The sequence below is a fragment of the Pogoniulus pusillus genome, chromosome 8 (assembly GCF_015220805.1).
Source record: "Pogoniulus pusillus isolate bPogPus1 chromosome 8, bPogPus1.pri, whole genome shotgun sequence".
In the NCBI taxonomy this organism is placed as follows: domain Eukaryota; kingdom Metazoa; phylum Chordata; class Aves; order Piciformes; family Lybiidae; genus Pogoniulus; species Pogoniulus pusillus.
Window position 1 is genome coordinate 6,573,836 of NC_087271.1, and position 22,996 is coordinate 6,596,831.

General features: G+C 40.2%; 1 protein-coding gene across 7 annotated transcripts in view; it reads right to left on the reverse strand.

Moving 5' to 3' along the window:
- Window positions 1-298: 298 nt before the first annotated feature.
- Window positions 299-22,996, reverse strand: part of VAV3 (vav guanine nucleotide exchange factor 3) — a 184,219-nt gene continuing 161,521 nt past the window's right edge. For 4 of the 7 annotated variants that reach the window (XM_064147095.1, XM_064147093.1, XM_064147091.1 and 1 more), the window contains 5 exons: window positions 22,741-22,828; window positions 16,864-16,993; window positions 10,742-10,825; window positions 4,464-4,615; window positions 299-2,734 (listed from right to left, as the gene is read on the reverse strand). In XM_064147095.1, coding sequence (XP_064003165.1) covers window positions 2,693-2,734; window positions 4,464-4,615; window positions 10,742-10,825; window positions 16,864-16,993; window positions 22,741-22,828 — 496 coding nt within the window. In that variant the 3' untranslated portion in view covers window positions 299-2,692. Of the gene's footprint in view, window positions 2,735-4,463; window positions 4,616-10,741; window positions 10,826-16,863; window positions 17,013-22,740; window positions 22,829-22,996 lie in introns of those variants that run through there. The other 3 variants (XM_064147094.1, XM_064147097.1, XM_064147098.1) reach the window with 3 other exon arrangements.

Sequence of the window (22,996 nt, forward strand, 5' to 3'; positions counted from 1 at the left end):
ACAAACAAGCAAAACCACACAGATGCCAAAAAAATGCCCTTTCTAGATACTGCAGAAGGCAAATAATTATCACAACAATACGAAAGCTATCAAGGAAAGCTCTACTATCCCATTCATCTAGACAACTCAGTTTAACAGCTAAACAATATATATAGAGATGAAAAACTAAAATAGAACACTCTCAGCTTTGGCTCACAATGAGAATATGGAGCACAATGGTCATACTAACAATATAATCTTCACACTAACAACATCATCTTCATAACAACTACCCAACCACTTATTTTGACAAATACCATTAAACAAAAAAATTAACCAGTTTATTATATTTAACATATTTACAAAATAGTACAAAATAAAGCACTGTAACTCCGTTATTGCATGACAACAAAACCTCTATATAGGCAAAAGCAGCACATGAACGAGACACTCCAGGATATTTAGGAAGTCTTTGGTACTCAAAATGTGGTTTAAGATGCAGCATTAACTCAATAAATACAGGGCATCAAACACAGACAGCACTATGTAGATTTATGCCACAAAACTAAGGTTAGCTATGGCTTTTGTTCTTCTCAAGAGCTGATTATTGGACTCAGCGTTTGCTTAAAGGCAACTTTAAGATGGAGACTACTCGAGATTACTCTAAGACCAAGCTGTTGAAAATAAAGGATGCATTTCTCAACTTGTATTGATCTAGCTCTTCTCCGAACCACGGGACAGCAAAGCACTAAACACTTCCACAAACTCAGATCCTATTCCTCTATCCCTTCAGCAGGCAAAACTGCAAAAGAATCAGTTCTGTCTAGTTAAGGAATATAAGATTAAGCTCTCATTGGACAATAAAACTGTGTGGCAAAACATGATCAAAGACTCTAGTTTACACTGCTGTACACGTCATTTACAGAATATGTTTTATGCATCATCTACATATTTACAAATGCTCTCAACTGCTTCATCAAGTAATGCACTCAACACAATCACAGTTTACATCATTTTGAGGTAAATCTTTGATAAGTTAGATCATCAGCAGAGTTTCACCTACAAGGCCCAATCTCACAAGCAGAGGAGTTCTGACTAGGAGACCCCCTTTTTCACCTGGTCACTCAGCGGGTTTATCAGATGGGTAAGTTTGCTGCAGAGATGAAGGGGATTACTGTAAAACCTCTGTGCTGTGCTTGGTTCTTCCTGATGGCCAGAAGGCAGGCAGAAACAAAACAAAGAGCACTGAGGACAGCCAGAAAGAATCTGCCATGTGTCCTGGCAGTGTACCGCCAAACAGCAGCTATTAGGTTGCTTGTGAAGTGGGTAAAACCGCAGTGTTAAACCATGCAGTGTCTATGCACACTAAGTGCAAGATGCCTACAGGAAAAGATGGCAGGGAAAAGCAAAACAGAGGACAGGGAACAGGATAAATTAACTTTCTTGATTGGTTAATGCTACTGTAGAAGGAAAACACATAGAAGAGCTTTAATTTCTCAGAAGTTTTCAAGCCACTACCTAAATATTTGAAACTGTACATCTGAAGACATCACCCACATCTATTTTAGGTTGGAACTACAACACTTCTGACTCTCCATAAATATATTAAAACACTCTCTCACTAAGGGGTGAACAGCACTTGACAAGTTCTGATGTTTGAAGCTAGCTAACCTAGATGCATTTTTCCTTATGAATGTTCACAACAACTCAACCAGACCACTACTGAACTGCGAACTGTCCCAGGGAACAAGGCAGGAAAGGGCACCCAAAAAACCCTGCCTAACTAGGAAGATAGTTCAGTGTTGAAAGCATCAGCATTCATCTGAATCAATCAAAAGGTTAAGATAAAGAGTTCTGTCCTCAAGAAGTGACATCACCTTGCATTAGTGTATTCTCCTACAGAACAGGTCCACAATACTTAATTTTTATAACTCATCTGGTCATGACTATCCTCAGTGGAGCTTTTAGGATCAGCTGCTGACATGAAAAAAGCCTCCCACAAAAAGGCTTGGGATGACAAAGGAAGAGTCCCACAGTTCTACCTTGTGGATGCTGTTTCCAGCAATACCACATCACTACACCTCTTGAAAACGTCGTCTTTAAACAAATCCTTAGAAGATTTAGGCAAAGTAGTCAGTTAACTAATTATATATGCATGACTGCTACTCTTGTTTACCTGATACTTCTTCATGAAGCCTCTGTGAGCATAAAACTGCTTGTAAGGTGGTAAGTAAAGTAGTCTGATGTTGCAAAAGAGATCTACCAACTATACTTTATGCCCACTGGAATAAATGAACTCTGTTTTCTGCGTGCAGCGATAAGGAGTAGTAAAGCCTTCATCTCCTTGTACCATCACAGATATTAGCTGGAAGAGACTTATTAAGTATTTAGCCAGAGATAGTATTTGTAATACAGGGAGAAATGAAAATGAGCATAAAGAAATTTGTTTTCCAGAGATCTTCTGGGAGGTGAGGGTTGGTCTTTGTACCGATCCCCAGAGATGGCAAAGCAGCAGGTTGTTTCTTGCACAGCTTTGGGCAAAATAATCATCTGTCAGCAAAAACTTCTTTATAAATCCCAACATTAAGACTGGAAGGTTCAGACAGACAAAAATGCTTCTGTTAAAACACTTAATAAGACCAACAATACTTTGAAGATGCTAAATTTTTACACAATCCCTGAAACTGCTGGTCAGCAAAGGAAAGGTTTTAATTCATTCGTCCTCTTCAACGTAAGTTGATGGAAACCAGCCCACCTAAAAAGGGGGAAAGCAGAAGAAAAGAATACATTATGTGCACAGGTGTGGGGGTTTTTAATGGCTGAACCAGGCAAAACAAGGATGAGCCTGCTCAATAAATATAAGGAGAAGATTACCTACATAAACTTGACAGAGTAAGTACCCTGAATAAAATGAAAACTTGTGGATGTGAACATTTGGAGACTAAACTCATCCTCTCATATAAAAACGAAAAAAAACAACCCCCCAAACACCACCAAAAAAAATCCCAAACATTTCTTGCCCCAATTTGAAGTCTATACATTCAGACAAAATGCCTAGAAATGCCAAGAGCAGTAGTTTCACTACAGGCAGGCTGCTGCTGTTTTTATTTCATGAATGAGCAGTTAAATATTTAACAGACTTCAGCCAGGTCTGGGGAAACCTCTTACAAAGGCAACAGTGACTGATTTGATTACATGGAGTTAAATTCCACTGCCACCAACAGGTTTTTAGTAACTGGGAGGCAGAGTCCAGTGTTTTATACTCCATAACTTACAGTGCTACCTTCATTCTGAAATTAATGATGTGTTCAACGAGGACTACATAACACACACAGGCAACCAATGCCATATATTTCTTATTGTCTTATCTACTCCACTTTATGTTTTTCACTCAGACTTCTTTATACCCAAGTCAATTTAACACTCAAGTCCTCAAAAGCAAACCTAGGGTGTGACTGGAAGGAAAAACTGCAGACATTTCCTTTTAGACTGCCTCTCCAAACCATGTCCGGAGGTGAGCTTATGATCCAAAGTCCAGCTTGCAAAAGCTATTAGAAACAATGTCAGCATATTAGAGAGCACCCTTGAGAGTGTGGGTAGATGCCTTAGAACAAGGTGCTTACTTTTCACCCCATGGAAAGTGTATATAGGATGAGCACTTCCCTGTCTTGTCTAACTGACCATCTCAATTTAAGAGCAAAGCCAGGCCCACACACATAAAAGCTCTCCAAATTGCATAAGGCAGTCAATTTGGACATCTGCTTCAACTGGGCTTGCCACTTTCATTTCCAGCTTCCAGTCAATCTGCTTTCTTCCATCCTGCACCCTGGCCCTTTAGACATAGCCTCAAATACTTCTGATGAATCTGCATTGAGGAGCAATGTACTAAGACTAAGACAATATAGTCTTTATCAGTCAAAGCTGGAATGTCACTTCTATGCAAGTCTTTCAGAGCAGCATGAAATGCCTTTGCAAAAATCCCTGGTAAATATGGCACTCCGTACCAGTCATTTGCAGAGGCTAAGAGACATAGTCCCTACAAAAAAAGATGCCTGAATCTACTGCATCCAGCAGAGTGATGTGGAAATCATTGTGTGTCAAACTGCTAAACTCCCATAGCAGCAGAAACCTGAGCTTTTGACACCAGAAATGTGGTGCAACTCTGTTTGGGAGGGTTCAGCTGTAGCTGCCCCACTAACCCTGGTTATTGTCCAACCACACTTTCTTGCCCAAAGATTCCACCTGGTAGGTAATATTAAATAACCAGTTAATTTTGATGTTGGGAAAGCAGCCTGGCAAGAGTTCTGCCTGACTCCTGTGAAACACAGATGAGAGCATGTTGTATCTTGTGAATTTAAATACACAAAGGAAGTTTATGATGTAGGAACATCCCCCATTATCTTTTTACAAAATCCCTGCCAGTGAGGGCAGAAATGAGACAAAGGAAGAAAAGAAAGAGCAACAACAAAAAAAGAGCACCTTACCCTTCCATTTACTTCACCTCTCCACCAGCCATTTGCACTCATTTTTGTGTAAATTTTGACAACATCCCCTTTCATCAGAGATAGTTCTCTCATGTCTCTTGCACAGAAGTCATACCTGGCTATGGCAATGCCTATCACCTTTGGGCTTAGCACTGAAACAAAACAGATTTGGAATTATTAGTGTTTGTTAATTGAAGGCTGGTAATGTAAACAGCTGTACTGTCAGATATAAAACAGCTTCCTAACAACATACACTGGCATTGCATTTGTGCAGGTGTGAAAAGATCTAACAATCCAGATCAAGAAGCTTTAAATATAGTGGAGTGGTGTAAAAGTTGAGGAGATTGTACATGATTCTGATAGTTCTTACTTTTAGTAATGACTAAAATATCCCCCACCCCAAAAATGTTAAATACATTTGCATTTGTTGTATTTTGGGCTTCATAATACTACTTGCTATCAGTTACAGGCATGAATATATTCTACAGGTCACTAGTTTCTTTCTATAGAAATGAATGGCATTTTCACCTGATTGAACTTTAAACCTCTATTGAAGCAAAACAATGAAAGTGAAGTGCTGGTCGCTCAAAACAACTCCCAAGTTAACTATTAATGAGCTTAAAACTGGAAGCTGCTATCAGTATGAGCAAAAACCACAAAGAGCTTCTGTGCTAGTCTGAAGCTAGCTAGAAGAGCTTCCTCTTCTCCAGACTGAACAGCTCCAACTCTTTTCGGTCTGTCCTCATAGGAGAAGTGCTCAGCTCTTGCACTGAGAGCAAAGTGGACATGCCACCTAAGAGATGAGGGCCTTTCAGGAAGAACATCTACCATTCTACTCCATTGTGTAGTTGGATAATCTGGCCAAAGCATTCTTTTGCTTTCCCCACTAATGCCATTGCTTTTCTGCGAAAGTTACTCTAGACAGGACTTTATAAACACATGCAAACTTCCTGCTGAGAAGTCTTCATCAAATGCAGTGATGGATGACTTGATATTATATACCTTTAAATCATATTCATTTTTCTCCAAACCCTTTTATATTTCTTTAAAACTCCCAATCATCTTTAGGAAACACCACACTGATTCTAGGTTTGGCAACAATGCAATACTGAAAGTTCATAGCTAATTGTGTCCAATTTAAATCAGGAGCACAAAACATAGCAAGGAAACTAGAAACTCTTGATGGTTTCTAGTTTTAGCAACATCTGCAATAATGCAATAACGAAAGTTCACAGCTAGTTGTCTTTCATTTAAATCAGGAGCACAAAACATAGCAAGGAAACTAGAAGCTCTTGATGGTTTCCAGTTTTAGCAACAATCTGGTGTTAGCAACATCTGCAACAATGCAATACTGAAAGTTCATAGCTAGATGTCTCATTTAAATCAGGAAATCACAAAACATAGCAAGGAAACTAGAAGCTCTTGATGGTTTCTAGCTTTAGCAACATCTACAACAATGCAATACTGAAAGTTCACAGCTAGTTGTCTCATTTAAATCAGGAAATCACAAAACATAGCAAGGAAACTAGAAGCTCTTGATGGTTTCTAGCTTTAGCAACATCTACAACAATGCAATACTGAAAGTTCACAGCTAGTTGTCTCATTTAAATCAGGAAATCACAAAACATAGCAAGGAAACTAGAAGCTCTTGATGGTTTCTAGTTTTAGCAACATCTGCAACAATGCAATACTGAAAGTTCATAGCTAGTTGTCTTTCATTGAAACCAGGAACCCAAAGCATAGCAAGGAAACTAGAAGCTCTTGATGGTTTCCAGTTTTAGCAACATTCTAGTGTTAGCAACACCTGCAACAAGGCAATACTGAAAGTTCATAGCTATTTTGTCTTCAATTTAAACCAGAAACACAAAACATAGCAAGGAAACTAGAAGCTCTTGATGGTTTCTAGTTTTAGCAACATCTGCAACAATGCAATACTGAAAGCTCATAGCTAGTTGTCTTTCATTGAAATCAGGAACACAAAACATAGCAAGTAAGATAGAAGCTCTTGATGGTTTCTAGTTTTAGCAACATTCTAGTTTTAGCAACATCTGCAACAATGCAATACTGAAAGTTCACAGCTAGTTGTCTTCAATTTAAATCAGGAACACAAAACATAGCAAGTAAGCTAGAAGCTCTTGATGGTTTCTAGTTTTAGCAACATCTGCACCAATGCAATACTGAAAGTTCACAGCTAGTTGTCTTTCATTTAAATCAGGAACACAAAACATAGCAAATAAGCTAGAAGCTCTTGATGGTTTCAGCTCTGCTTGTAGTTAAGATTGCTCCTGGCCCCACTGGGGACATTTCATTGAAACAGATGCTTTTGCATAATGATATTAAATATATTACACATTTAAATATAGCTTAGGGACAACACAATTTACTCTGGAATAACAATAAATACTATTTTGAAGTATTATTAGTTATATCACAAAGAGGCAATGCCTAAAAAGCTGGTTTGGCACCAAATCATTTCCTCTTATATCATGACAATCAGGGTTAGGTCAACATTTCAGGCTGCATACATAGTGTGTGCTCATCAGGTACTCAACACAGGATGCCACATAAAAGAGAATCAACATCTCAATCTATTGCTTATATTTACAATCTAGAGTTGTTAAACATGTAGCTGATATATTAAGGACATTAAAGATCAAACATACTTTGTCACATGTAGGCATTACTTGTTTAGATCCTGACAGGAATGTTGTGCCCTATACCTTACCAACATTGCAGCAATTTGAGCACATCATGGGCAGCAGTTGTTTTGTTCCAAAAAATCCCAACAAAATAAACCAAGAAAATACCAAACCAAACTGGAACAGCAACAAAACCCAAACCACACCACAAACCCAGCAATTATCAATTTTAAGGCCAGTAACTACTTATAGCTCTGCAGCACTACTCACTGGCAGATTTGGTGAAGCATTGCAGAATGGAAGGGTGATTCTGAGGAGCAGAGCACGACTGTATCATTTTAGATTCAGACAAAGGAAGGAGATAACACAAGGCAAAAATGAACATGTTTGGGAAAGAATGAGACACAATAGCTGAGGAGGGAATAATAATAAATAAGAATAATAAAGAGGGAAAATAGGAAAGAAAGAGGAGCAGATCTGGGGAAAAGGAGGACTTCTAACAATTTTTCAAGTTGTGAAGACAGAAAGGAAAAGGATAAAGCAGCCTGAGAAATCAAAGCCATGCATCTCCAAAAGTATAGAGGCAGAAAACAGCAGAATTTAGATCAATCTAGAATCCAACACCCATCTTTTCAATTAAAAGTGATGCTTGTGCTAGAAAATACATAAATGGAAGCCAGACAAGAGGTGGAACATAGGAAAATGACACTGCTAATTCTAGAAAAGCTATTAAACATATCAGTCTGGTGACAGAGTCACAGAAGCAACTTTAGTAGAGACTACCAGCCATGAATTCCCAACTGGAGTTGTCCTAGGATAAATGAATCTTGAGCAAAGAGAGGCAGCATGTGAAAAGGACACTCGTATAGATGGGAGTGGGAAGAAACATTGGGGGAAGGAGAGAAAGAGAACAGCTACAGGGACAATGAGGAGGGGAAGAGAGAATGGAATTGACATAGAGATTGGTGGGAAGAAAGTGTCCAACAGGAGAATCATAGAATTGAAGTGAATGAGAAATCAAGGAAGAAACACAAAAAGGGAAAGAAAATAGGAATGACCTTCTTAAAGTAACAATGCATAAATCTTGTTTATTAGGAGGGAGATCTCAGAGGATTAACAGAAAACAGTGACACATCTGAAGGAGGTGAGAAAAGGTACACATGTGAATGAGAGAAGTATACTTTTGCTTAACCAAGCTTTTCCTCCTGCCAACAGCGGGAGAAAAGACAGGAGACTATAGTCAGCTTTCATTCACACTAGGGTATGTTGGAGAAGTTTCTCACTGACAGTGAGGTAGATGCGTGGCAAATTAATTTCAGTACTTGTACAGGCCACTGATGAAGGAACTAGGGTGCAAAAAAAACCGAGGTTCCATGCTGTCTCAGCAGGCTAATCTAGCTCACATTTCTGCCTGTGCTTAAATTCCACAAGGATCGGTGCATCATTATAAAAGCTGAGCTGTTTCTCTCCTTGTGCTATGGAATCCTTGTAATTCTACAGCCACATCCCCCTAAGGCTTCCTCCTGTATATTGGTTTCCATGCTCCTCAAAGCAATGTATATCTACTTGCTCTGTTTAACTAAAACTCTGTTTTATTATACAAACACAGGCAGCACCTCCAGCAGTGCTCAGCAGCTGGCTTAACCCTTCTGCAACTTTCATATCAGCAGAACTAAGCCAGCTTTGAAGAAAAAGCCTTGTAATATCACAAAATAGGTATATGTTCACTTAATGTAAGCAAATTCTTCTCTAAGATACTTTTGCAAAGAACATATCAAGTAATGTAGCCTATCTACCAGAACATGGAATTCCAGTAGGTAGATCAGCTTAAATGAAGAATTACTAAGCAATCTTTTCCCTTAACATTTTGTGCTTGTATAAAGAAATACTTTACATTGAATATTGTCATACTCAAGGCATTAAAGCCTTACTTACTGTCAACTACTTCAGAATTTTATGATTAGGAAGTTTATCACAGAGAAAAATAGATGTAATCTCTTGAAACCATAGATGAGAATATATATATGGGAATGTGTGGCAGGCTAAAATGACTCCTAGTCTGAGTAACTCTGCAGAACTGTAGGCTACCTGAAAATTTAGTTTTCATGGAAGTGATATCAGTTTCAGTAAGACTTTGACCAAGCACTGTGCAGTTGAATGGCAAAAAAAGGACATCATCTCTTTTTGCCCAAGAGGACAGAAGCTCAAAGTACCTACAATAAAGGACAGAACTTAAATCCTTTATGTTCTCCGTTTCAAATTGGGTGAGTTCACCAGCTATTCCAGCTGTATGTCATGACCACAGGATTAACTGCTGTACCAGAATGGCTTTCTAATCTTATCTACAGATGTGCCCCTTGATGTGAGTAAATGTCAAGCTGGAAGTGTGCCTTAAAGCTTGGATTCTCAGTCATCAATGTTGCGACTAATGAAAGGAAATAAAAGTATCTACCCCCAAAACATCTCTACATAAGGAGATAGAAATGAAAGAAACAGACTCCAAAACAGTGAGCAATTGAAAATCCAAACGTTCAAGACTATTGGACATGGAGATTCATCTCATGGCAGGTATTTCAGAGAGGAATAATCAGATACACTCAGCACAAGTGAGAACACTAACAATTCCACTACTGAGCTGCCACCTACATCCTTTCCCCCTTTGGAAAATTCAGAACCTTACAAATCCATCTCAGAGGGTGAAGCAATTGGAATGATCTCTGTGGGGCAGGTGTAAGACATTTTCTCCTAAGACACCCTATATAGATCTTGATTATAACTACATCCATGTATGTGCATGCTTGGCACTTCCCTTCACTGGTGCAAAAGCCAACCTCAGTCCTGATTGCACAACCTAGGACAAGTTCTCCACCACCTTCACGCACAGATGTGCCAGGGCAACATGGGTGAAGGCTGTGTTCTCAACAGCAGTAGCTCCTTCCAACATGCTCCTCAGAAGCATTTACTAGCAAAATCCTTCTTGAATTGTCCAGTGGTGCAGTTCACCTCTTTGAAGATCAGAGCAAGTCATAGTCACACCAAAGCACTCATGGAGACTATCACTGCTGCTACTACTTGAAGTATTTTTAACGCAGCCTCTTAGTTTAAAATGTTTGCATTTATTAAAGTCAGATGTGGTAAAATGAGAACAAGGAAAACAATACTTAGAAAACAGATGGGCAAAACGAATTAACAATTTCAATGCAGAATTTAAAGAAAGCATTTTCTGCACAAAAACTACTGCATTCTAAGGTGCTGCTGCAGTATGGTTTGCTGCAGGGATGGGACGAATATATTATTCATCTACAAGCAGTGAAATTGTCAGCTTGGTGCATTTGAATAACTACATTAAGATAGAAATAGCTCACAGATGACAACTAGATAACAATTAAAGATCAAATGATCATTCACTGAATCTGCTGCAAATATTGAGCTTTGCCACTGCCTGTTGAAACTGCTTATTGTGAAATACACTTTTGATACGAGTTTAGGAGCTCGATTTTTGTTATGCTTCAAGAATAACATGTAAATTTCCTTTGTTGGTGAAGAAGTGAAGTATTAGATTCGTCCCTTCCCTTGCTTGCTGCACACAGAAACAACAGAAGCAAATTGAGAAGAAATATAAAAGCAGTAAAGCAGTACCTGACCAGAAAGGAGTGGAGGAAGGGGGAACAAAGCTGTAGCCTGGAGGAGTTACAAAAGAAAACCCACAGAACAAAGAAGGGGCTTAGAGAAAGAAAGAGAAAAAGAGAAAAGGAAAAGAAAGTTGAAATATTGGCATGAGGTTTAAATAATAGGTTTTTAACTATATCATTCATTGATAATAAGGAAACCAAGGTTCCCTACTAAGGATGTCTGGAAGGAAATTGACTGTAATAACTAGAAAATTTGGATCTGTGATTTAATTTTTAACAATTGCATTTTTCAAAGAGTAAAGTACAAAGGAGTCACCCATTCAGGGTTTCAGAGAAGCAAATTAGAACTGCAGACTCTTGCAAATATTTTCAGATTTAAAAGGGGGGGGGAGGAACCCTATCATTTTGGGTGCCCCACTTCTTAACAGTATAAAAGCAAGAACTCCTGAATACATAAGAATTCCTTGAGCCCTGAAAGACCAGTCTCACGGTTTTAGTTAGGAATACAGCCTAAGTATCAGCTGAACAGGGGTCTTGTCATATGCGTGAGAAAGAACACATTTGGCCCTCATAATCATTAACATGAGTAGGAATTGCACAGCTAAGCTGCATCCTCAAAGGCCCAAACACTATTGCTCCTATTTAGGGGGGGGGAGAAACTTGAGCAAGCAAAGAAAGGTAATGTTTAACCTCAGCAGAACCAACACATCATCCTAGTCCCTGTAACAGCTTCGAGTGAAAGGTTAGAGCTTGTGGCCAACAAACCTGGGGTCAACATACTTTGCAGTAAAAACAGATTAACTAAAATCACTTCAAATGGCACTACAGCTTGCTTACGTGATCTCACATTTGTCCCTTTTGGAGAGCCAATGAAGACATATAAAAAGTCTAATAAAGTTGAGATCTTTGGTCCTAGCTGTGAGTTTGGAAAGGGAAGTCCATCCTCAACTGGAAAAAAAAAGGTAATCTAGATTCTATATTGCACCTAGTAGTATCTATAATCATTGACCAAAATGTGCTCTTTAAAAATGCAGCAGGGTTATATTCATCATATACAGATGCTTCCATGATATTTTTTCCCCTTGTGACTACAAAAGATAACTTTTCTTCAAAATCCATCTTTCCATGGATGACAGCTAGACCCTCTTTCCATGGATGACAGCTAGACCCTCTTTCCATGGATGACAGCTAGACCCTCTTTCCATGGATGACAGCTAGACCCTCTTTCCATGGATGACAGCTAGACCCTCTTTCCATGGATGACAGCTAGACCTTCTTTCCATGGATGACAGCTAGACCTTCTTTCCATGGATGACAGCTAGACCTTCTTTCCATGGATGACAGCTAGACCTTCCTTACACAAGGACTCAACAAAGAAACCATGGTGAAGATCATGATACAGTTTGTGCATCTTACCTGGATGAGAACAGATACACTGGTGACAATGACATTACCACCATTAATAAAACAAACAGGACTGCTACTGTATTTTTGTGGTCATTAGATGTTAGTTATTTGCTTAAAAAAACAACCAACCAAACCAAAACACCAAACCAAAACACAAACCATACCACAGTGATGATCCTTTCTCCTCCTCTAATACTAAGTGGGCTATGTAAGAATCTATGAGGTTAGTCAAGGAGGAAGCACCCCAGGTGACAGCTCTGTAAGGAAATATGTTACATGGACCCAAAGGGCAACTTGATTAAGCAGTGTGCCCATTCCAAGAGACAACTAACTGACTTTATTTCTACAGAAGAACAATGATGATGTGCAAAAGTGCAAAGGAATAAAGACAGGTTAGGAGCTTCTTAGAGGGTGGCCCATCCTGTCCATCTGGTATCTTAAGATTTGGAGAATTTTCCTGTTTGATTTAACTGGAGTTTGGGTGTTATGTGCAAAATTCTCAACAACTAAACCTATTTTCAGGTATTAGGGTTTGGGGTAAAATGCTGGGTACTCTAGTTCCTTAAGGACTGGGGTGGCATTTTATTTTACTTTATCAGCAGGAATGGTGTGGTCAGCAGGAGCAGGGAGGTCATTCTGCCCCTGTACTCTGCACTGCTTAGACCACACCTTGAGTACTGTGTTCAGTTCTGGGCCCCCCAGTTTAGGAAGGACACGGAGATGCTTGAGCGTGTCCAGAGAAGGGCGACGAGGCTGGGGAGAGGCCTTGAGCACAGCCCTAAGAGGAGAGGCTGAGGGAGCTGGGATTGGTTAGCCTGGAGAAGAGGAGGCTCAGGGGAGACCTCATTGCTGTCTACAACTACCTGAGGGGTGGTTGTGGCCAGGAGGAGGTTGCTCTCTTCTCTCAGGTGGCCAGCACCAGAACAAGAGGATACAGCCTCAAGCTACGCCAGGGGAAATTTAGGCTGGAGGTGAGGAGAAAGTTCTTCCCTGAGAGAGTCATTGGACACTGGAATGGGCTGCCCGGGGAGGTGGTGGAGTCGCCATCCCTGGGGCTGTTCAAGGCAGGATTGGACGTGGCACTTGGTGCCATGGTCTAGCCTTGAGCTCTGTGGTAAAGGGTTGGACTTGATGATCTATGAGGTCTCTTCCAACTTTGGTGATACTGTGATATTTTCACATAGTTAATTCCTTAAGTAGCAGAATGAAGTGATCTAACTGGCTCATAAGCCTACCCCTAAGTCTGCAGGTGATTAAAAGTGTCATGCAAAGAGTTTGCGGCTTTGTGACTTAGGTGACACTGCAGTCAAAATTCCATAAGGACACAGATTCCTCAATATGACTGTGCTCAACAACTGCAAATTGGAATGAAGTGCCAAAACCAATTCTCTAGAAGAATGTCAAGTTATCTTCCATTTTTGCCTTTATTTCATTACATGGTCGATCGACTCTCTAATCTAATGCAATGATTATCGTATTTTGCTGTGTAGCAAACCCAAATTTGATCATACCATGTCTAGAAATGCCTAAGACTAAAATAAAGAACATACCATTTCCCAAAAATCTTCCTAATTAACTTACATTTCTATATTGATCAAAGTAAACAGCTGACAGCTTTTACAGCTGCTTTAAAAATGTGCAGTAAATATCAGGGAAGAGTGAGTGACTTCTGCAAGACCAGAAAACTAAGCAGCAAAGGTCTAATTGAAGTGGGGAGTTGAATTAACCATCTCCATTACATGAAGATGTTTGTTCTAAAGCTCTAGTAGATGCTCAACAGAGAATCAGATTCTCTATCAACGTAAGCTGCAAGGTGATCTATTATTAGCACATCAAAAACTACAGTTGAAATTAAATGCCACTTGATTTTCTTTCCTTCAATGGATTGTGCTAGTTTGATCCTAGCTGGGATATTTTAGTGAGAGGAATTTGATTATAGGCTGTGAAAAGGAAACAATGGTGATGTCTATTACACTCATAGGCTTGCTGAGATGTATAAGAACAAGAACACAAACATAGATAGGGGAGTTGCTCTCTGGGCTTTTTGGGCTGCATGAACTTCTCCCTCTCCCTAACTTGCTGCCTGACTAATCCTTCTGCTTCCTAACTCCCCTGGCTGACCCTCCAAACTACCTTAAATGTAAGGCAAAGTCTGGGGTAGGGTAGAGGGGCAGGAGAAGGTGGAAGGGTGGTTGAGAGCCCCTCCTGGGGACTCAGGTTTCTGGGAGGGCTGTTGTGTTTCTGTATTACTTTTTAACTTGTATATTTCTGTCTATAGCTGCATAGATTGTAAATATTTGCTTCTATATGGTGCTAAGCTGTAAATACAAAGCTTCATTCATTCAACTTCCAGAGCTGCTAAGTCTAGTCTGGGTGATTTTCTTAAGGGGAGCGGGGGGGGTGAGTAACACCCAAACCACCACATGGGTAAAGGAAAACGTGACAATAACCAAAACAATTAGCATAATCCTTTCTCACACTGCTCTGGAAAAATGAAGTTAATTTGGTATTGTCTCTCCACCTTACAGTAGTTTGAAGACCTTTGCAGCAGAAAGTGATGCAACGCTGTCAAAGACTACAGTGGTTTAACTGATATATGTGGAAATACTTTTCCTGCTTTCAGATGCCAAAGACCAGCTGTTTTGACTAAAAAGCTGATGTCTTCTCAAAAACTGGCCTCATTAAAACATCCAGATGCAGTCCAGGGAATAATATAGTCCAAAAGACCAAATGATAGAGTGTAAAACCTCCTTCAAATCTACTTTAAACTGCAGATCAAAGTTTACCAACTTCTTTCCAAATTCAATCCAGCAAATTTCCTATGGCCTGGATAAAAAGTTCCAACACCAACTTGGGAAAAACTGTGAAGACAGCTTTAAAAGTGAGCAGCATGACTCACAGTTGGGCTGTAATCCATGGAAATTTGACTTTAAAAAAGAAACAACCAACAAAAACTCCCACCACTCCCTATACTCATGTGGACATGCTAACAATTTCATTGATTGAAACACTGTCAGCTCTACTAAAGGAAAACATCATCCACAGTGAGTGTAGGTAGGCTAGTAGATCTGTGAACATCTGCTAGATTTTATGTGAGAAGTCTGAGAATTGAGAGGGGGAATTTGATCTGTCTGGCCTAAGCTAAAACCTGCCAGTTCCCAGTAGCATGGTTTGTGACACTGCTATTGACTTCAGCAGAGACACACATTCTCAACCGCGGGACCAAAATGAGAGCATGGCACATTCATTTCTCTTGCTCTTAAAAAAGCTTGCTAAGGACAGGGAGGTTTTGCATAGGAAATGAAGGTAATGAGGATGTACTAGAGTCTTGTATCCTGTAAAGTGCAAAACAATTGAGATAATGCTCCTGCAGGCTAACAGGTTTGTGGACAATACAGATAACATTCTACCTAGGCTAAGAAACGAAAGAAAACAAATTGGTCCTGCTCACAGTCAATAACCACTAAAACAGACACAAAGTAAATTAAGCAGGATGTGTCCTCTCAACAATTAAAGTCTCAGTTCTGCAAGGAAGTAAGGGATGAGGAAAGGACAAGAGATGAAAAGGGGAAGAAAGAAACGAAGGGAGATCACAAGCTAAAAGGAGAACAGATAAGTTCCCCAAGAACAGAGATGTACTGAGATAGAGCACAGCAAAGAGACAACTGACAAAAGTCCTGGAAAGCAGTGACAGAAAACGGAATAAGGAACAAAAAGGAATTGAGAGATTGAAACAGAGTAAATAAAACGCACAGAGACACACTAGTTTTTTTACTTTGTCCTAAATCCTCTTCCCCTCAATTTGGAGAGGAAGAAAGCTTCTAAAGCTATAGAAATGCTGTGGAACAGAGTCATGCAAATAAACAAAAGCTCACAAATGAATGTAACACTACCAGCTTAATCTCCACAAAGATTAGACTAGCCTCTATGATCTTTCACAACACTCCTCACATTGGTAAAATCCCATTTCATTTCTGTTTTCCTCTTCTCTGTTGCAGACAATGGTACAGCCACTGTCTGCAGAGCTGCAAATCTAATATTTGCTCTTTGCCAGAAAGCTCATACATGTTCCAGAGGTCAGCCACGCAGGAGCTTTTGTTGTTAACACTGAACATGTCCTAAAACTCATGCTAACTTCCACTTCAGTTGCAATAGGTTAAATAAAGGACATCACATACCTCAGATTTTCTCAGTTGATTCCTAAACTCCAAAACTTTTTAACTGCTATTTACATTGTACAGTAGTTCATTAACTATCAGAAGCTTAGGAGGCTGTAATAAATATTTCAAGCTAAAAGGCAGGCATACAAATAATTATGATACAGTAAATCTAAGGGGGATTTTTGAGAAATTTATGTTGTGTTACTGAAATTCTACTTCCTGTGGCTCCACTACAGAACTGATTTATTTAAATCTCTTTTTAAGGATTAGAAGTTGTCACAGATATTAACACTTGCAGCTGCACGTAGGGAAATGTCAGGAAAAAACACTAAGCAGGATGCAGTTTAATCTCCCACCAGCTTGCCTAATAGATTTATGAGTAGCAGGGAGATTTGATGTTTGGCAGCAAGGCAAACTTGCTAGACATGTTTTTAAACCTCTTAGCAGATCTGAATCTGTTTCAGACTTAAAAATAACAATTAATCTAGTTAAAAGCATTACTATATTAATTGGTTTCATGTCAAAAATGGGAAATGAAGAGGTTTATATACATAATACTCACAGTTGCCCCCTGCTCTGTTGCTTCTTTGTCCCACTGAGTTTTCAGATTCTTTGTATGGGAATTGAAGAGTAGTATCCAAACTTCGAAAGCCTTCTTTGAGAGAGTGGTGCTTGTAGTATTCTACAAGTTCCTTTCAGAAAGGGAAAACACTGCATTTCAATTGGAAATTGATACCACATCCTCTTCAACATTCTGGCATACAGGTAAAGACAATTTCATCATACAAGTCATCCTACTGTAGAATATAACATCCTAAGTACTGACTGCTTTTACACTGCCACTTAAATGGTTAAGTGCCCCAGGGATCAGTGCTGGGCCCAGTCCTGTTCAATATCTTTACTGATGACCTGGACGAGGGGATTGAGTCCAGCATCAGTAAGTTTGCAGATGACACCAAGCTAGGAGCAGGTGTTGATCTGTTGGAAGGTAGGAGAGCCCTGCAGAGGGACCTAGACAGGCTGGATGGGTGGGCAGAGGCCAATGGGATGAGATTTAACAAGGCCAAGTGCAGGGTTCTACACTTTGGCCACAACAATCCCAAGCAGCACTTCAGGCTGGGGCCAGAGTGGCTGAGAGCAGCCAGGAGGAAAGGGACCTGGGGGTACTGGTAGATAGTAGCTGAAGATGAGCCAGCAGTGTGCTCAGGTGGCCAAGAGAGCCAATGGCATCCTGACCTGGATAAGGAACAGTGTGGCCAGTAGAACAAGGGAGGTTATTCTTCCCCTGTACTCAGCACTGGTCCAGCCACACCTTGAGTACTGTGTCCAGTTCTGGGCCCCTCAATTCAAGAGAGATGTTGAGGTGCTGGAACATGTCCAGAGAAGGGCAACAAAGCTGGTGAGGGGTCTGGAACACAAATCCTATGAGGAGAGGCTGAGGGAGCTGAGGATGTTTAGCCTGGAGAAGAGGAGGCTCAGGGGTGATCTTATTACTGTCTACAACTACCTGAAGGGGCATTGTAGCCAGGTGGGGGGTGACCTCTTCTCCCAGGCAACCAGCAATAGAACAAGGGGACAGTCTCAAGTTGTGCCAGGGTAGGTATAGGCTGGATGTTAGGAGGAAGTTGTTCACAGAGAGAGTGATTGGCATTGGAATGGGCTGCCCAGGGAGGTGGTGGAGGCACCGTCCCTGGACGTCTTCAAGAAAAGACTGGATGAGGCACTTAGTGCCATGGTCTAGTTGATTGGCTAGGGCTGGGTGCTTGGTTAGACTGGATGATGTTGGAGGTCTCTTCCAACCTGGTTGATTCTATGATTCTAAGTGGTTTGGGTGTTTTCTTCTTTGGGTTTGGTTGGGGTGTTTTACCTAAAAAGCACTGCCAGATTCAATACTTCTGGCTCCTTTGAGCATGTATTCTGTTTTCTGCAGTCAGGCAGAAGGCAAGGTCAGCTGCTCCTTAAGTATTTAATGGTAACTGTCTGGTTTCTTCAGATTTCTTCTGCAATGATAAGTGCTGTGTATCCACCACAGTATTTCTAAGCATGCAGATCCAAAATGAAGTAGAAGGTTTGCATATGAACCAACAGCAACTTAACGAGCAGGACTGTGTAAAAGTTACCGGGTTCTGCTATTAAAATCTGGGGGAGAGTGGGTGGTTGTTGGATGGGGTGAATAGGGTGGCAAGGTTTCAGATAAACCAACTAAGAAAATCCAATGTTCCACATTATCCTTGGGCCAAGCTGTGTGCACATACATAACTTTACATATGCACACAGACAGACACACAGACAAGTTTTATAACTGTATATATATATGCAAATATAAAAGACTGGCTCCAATAGTACCAATATGTAACCAGGGAGAAAAGTAGCTTCAGTTTCTAACATGAAGAAGGCAACACCCATCAAAATACTGACAGCTGGTGTTTTTCCTTAGCTATCTTCAGCCTCTGCCATTGTCTCCTACATGTGAATTATCACTTCCAATGTCAACATCACAATTTCTACATAAAAGCCCAGAATAACGTTAAAAGTGACCAGATAATTCAAAGCAAATGTATTTAATTTGATTAATGACTCTTCACCTGTGGGGTTTCACTCCAGAAAAGCAAACACCAAGAAAGCTTTTTTAATAAAACAAGGTTGATAACTTTCCATTGTAAATCCTTCACTCCTACCAGTAACTCAGTCATTCCATCTTACTTACACTTAGATTACCAAAATCAAAGATGACAAAGCCAAGCCCAGGTCAAAGTATAGAAATAGGACTGCGTTCAATTATTCCCTCCTGGTAAAATCATTAACAAAATCACACAGCCCACAACAGCCTGCATCAATGATTTGTTAATTCCAGCCAAACAAAATAATTCTCAATTTTTCCTAGTCCAAGATCTACTGCATAAAGTTCCTGACAACAGCCTGGAGATTATCTTTTGAATTCTGGACCACTTCACTCCCCACACTGTTGCATGTCTCTGAAACTAGTTATGAAGTTGAGCTGAAAACTAAGCAAAATCTGCACCTCTTTTAACAGTTCATATTCACAGACCTGCTAGACACTCCCAAGTAAGAAGAAAGGCCAGGAGACTAAAACCAATTTGGGCTTTGCTGTCCAAGATCAGAACAGCATGCTAGTTATAATCTCAGCAACCAAATTTTCTGTCAAATATCATCACTGAATACCCAGATATTCAAACTAGCAAGGGAACATAGAGGATGGTTTGTAAGTTATCAGCATTCAAAGTTGTTCTTGCAGTTATCCAGAAATCCTATCAGTATGAAACTTTTGTTACCCATTTGCATTACATAAATCTGGAACAGTTATGGAGTTCTCTTCCAACCTGGTTGATTCTATGATTCTCTGCTGTTTGGTAAGGAAAGAATTTCAACTGGATAGATGTTATTTCTTGCCAAAATGGTTCCAAATCTGAGAAAACATTTACTTTGGGTCACAAAGACTCTGTTACTTAGTTTTTAATAGCATTTTTCCTTGAAAACAGTTGACAAATAACTGGCTTCCAGAACATTCATTGTGGCTGGGGCTCCTCAGGAGGCTATTACATAATCACTATACACAGCAGCAGCAGAGGTGACCTCTCACTGCACCTTCACCTGCTTTATGCACTCAGCACATTTTAATTACTCTTGTGAAAGTACCTCAAATACAATATGAAAATTACATACAAGAGCTCTTCTACTTTTGTTACCCTCAAAGTAGTGTTGAACACTGTGTCACTGAAGATCACTGCTTCAGGTTTCCATGACTGCTAACTTTGTCTTTCTTTCACTCCCAGTTCTACTCACACTACTTTTGTGCCTCTTCTGTTGCTTTTTCTATTCCATCCACCCATAAAAAGGAGTTGTTTCATAGCATATGCAAACAGTGCTTACACTACTATGGCTTGTCTATTGAACTCCCAAGGGCAGACTTCATAATACCCTTAAGCTGAGTTATGAAATTACTCCTTCCTAATTGAATGTTGGCAAGGCCAAATGCTTAAGTATGAGGCCTTTGCATTAAACATTGCTTTTGTTGTCTCAACTATTTGATGCAATGCACATTCTTTTTGCTTCTTTTTTACCCAAGTTTGTGCCTTGTGTTTACATCTCTGATAATTTAGCTCTATTTTAAAGCCTGCACTAGTGCATTAAACTGCATCATCTCCATAATCATAGAATCAAGCAGGGTGGAAGAGACTTCTGAGATCATCCAGTCCAACCTAGCACCCAGCCCTTGTCCAATCAAATAGACCATGGCACTAAGTGCCTCATCCAGACTTTGCTTGAACACCCCCAGGGACAGCAACTCCATCACCTCCCTGGACAACACATTCTAATGGCAAATCACTTCCTCTGTGAAGAACTTCCACCTAACATCCAGCCCATACCTCCCCTGGCACAACTTTAGCCTATGTCCCTTTCTTCTGTTGCTGGTTGCCTGGCAGAAGAGATCAATCCCCACCTGGTTACAACCTCCCTAGGTACCTAGCAGCAGCTGACTGCAGCTCACATACTTCTTCAAGATCCTGAGAGCACTCATGGTCTCACAGGTTTCCAGGGTATCACTTGTAATGTTTGCAGACTAAGTAACCACCTCCTTCATGTATACAAAGAATGTCACCATTTCTGCTTGCTAACAATGATAAGACCCCAAGGTCCCCAGCCCTAATGCTGATCACTTCATTAGTTTCAGATAGGGTCAGACAAAGCATAGATTTCTGCTTGACTTCTTACCACCCGTAGGCTGCCCCTGCTTTACAGAGTACCACTGGTTAAATGAAAATAATTTCTAAGGCTTTCCAGTTGAAAAGCTTCTTTCCTTACCCTTGTTTTACACTGCCTTTGATTTTTATTTATCAGTTTAGAGTATTTGGATATGCACATAGGAAGGGTGCAGCTTAAGTTTTAACCCAATTGATCACATGAAATATAATCTACTGAACAAGCTTCCTTGAACAATGCACCAGAAAATGCCTAAGTAGCAACGTTTTACAGATGCACTACATTAATTTATTCAGACACCTTGCATTTCTGAGTCTTCTCTGAGCAGAACGAGCTGTCAAGAAACTCTTCCCAGTTAAAAGTTCAAAAAGTTAACTTTCCCAGTACAAGATGATTCTGACAACATTGAAATTCACTGATCTAGGTGGTTAGGACATCAAACTCACATTTCTGGGAATGAAGGATGCCTATAGGTGGAGTGAAAGTTAAATGAGGGAGACTGTTTTGTGTGCTATTAATTTAGTTTGTTAGTGAGTGATTGGCTGCCATAAAGCATAAGTTCAAAGTAGCCACATAGTTGTTTTAACTTAACTAGTCAGTGATTCCAGATTACTGTTATTCCAACAGTACTAGCAACATAAACAGTCCCATTTGCTAGTTGTATTTCTGTGTCTGGCACGTTAGGACGAGGAAGATCAGCCCCTACCAAGTTTTACTGGGTTCTCTGACACAGCTGCACCTCATATTCTTCTCCCTCTGAACTTACCTATCAGTAGTTATCATTACATTCAGCAGTACACCTGTGCACATGCTGGATGGGGAGGAATCTTCACCCAGCTACTTTTAGGGATCATTACTACACAGAGACATCAAATTCTCCTTTCTATATTTAGCCTAACTCCATAGTGGTTTAGTGCATTGGAGTCAATTCCTCTTCTCTTCCACATCACTGCAAGGGACACAGTCCAGTCCTAAGTATAATTATGTAGTTTAAAGCACAAAGCAGAAACAAATTAAATCATCCTATTTGGAAGCATGGACACAACTCAAATCTCCCATAGCATCTGAGGTGCTGGAGTGGGTGCAGAGAAAGGTGACAAGGCTGGGGAGAGGTCTGGCAAACATGACCTATGAGAAGCGGCTGAGGCAACTGGGCTTGTTTAGTCTGGAGAAGTGGAGGCTGAGAGGGGACCTTATTGCCCTCTAGAACTACCTAAAAGGAGGTTGAGGTGAGGCTGGAGCTGGTCTCTTCTCCCCAGTTACTAATGATAGGACAAAAGGAAATGGCCTCAAGTTGCAGCATGGAGGTTTAGGTCGGATGTTGGGAGGAAGTTCTTTCCTGAGTGGGTGGTCAGGCACTGGAACAGGCTGCCCAGGGAGGAGTCACCATCCCTGGAGATGTTTCAAAGGAGAGTGGATGTGGCACTTGAGGCTATGGTCTAGCGATTAAGGATGCTGGGATGAAGGTTGGACTGGACAATCCTGGTGGTTCTTTCCAACCATAGTGATTCACAGTGATTAGATGTTGTGCTGAGGGATTTGGTTTGGTCAAGCACTTGTCAATGTGGAACTAATGACTGGAGTTGATGATCTCAAAGGTCTTTTCCAATCTAAGAAATTAATGTGAGTCTGTAATTTCACAAACCAAAGGAGCTCTCACTTAAAGCAACTGCTGCAAAGGAAACCATAAACTGTTCAAAACCTAATCAATGATTACCATTAAATTCTTAAATTTTCTGTTTTCTGCAATGTGGAAAAAACCATCTCTCGTTAAAATCTTGATGTGTTTCACTTCATTATTGTACCTGTGGGCAAAGAATAACTTATGAATATAAATGTGTTTTTAATCAGACACAATCAATAATCACCTGAGGGCATGCCCCAAGAACACCACAGGAATGCATTCTTAAGACAGAACGTACATCTGTGCCAAAACAAAGCTGACATCTAATTAACCAAATATATTTGTTGAA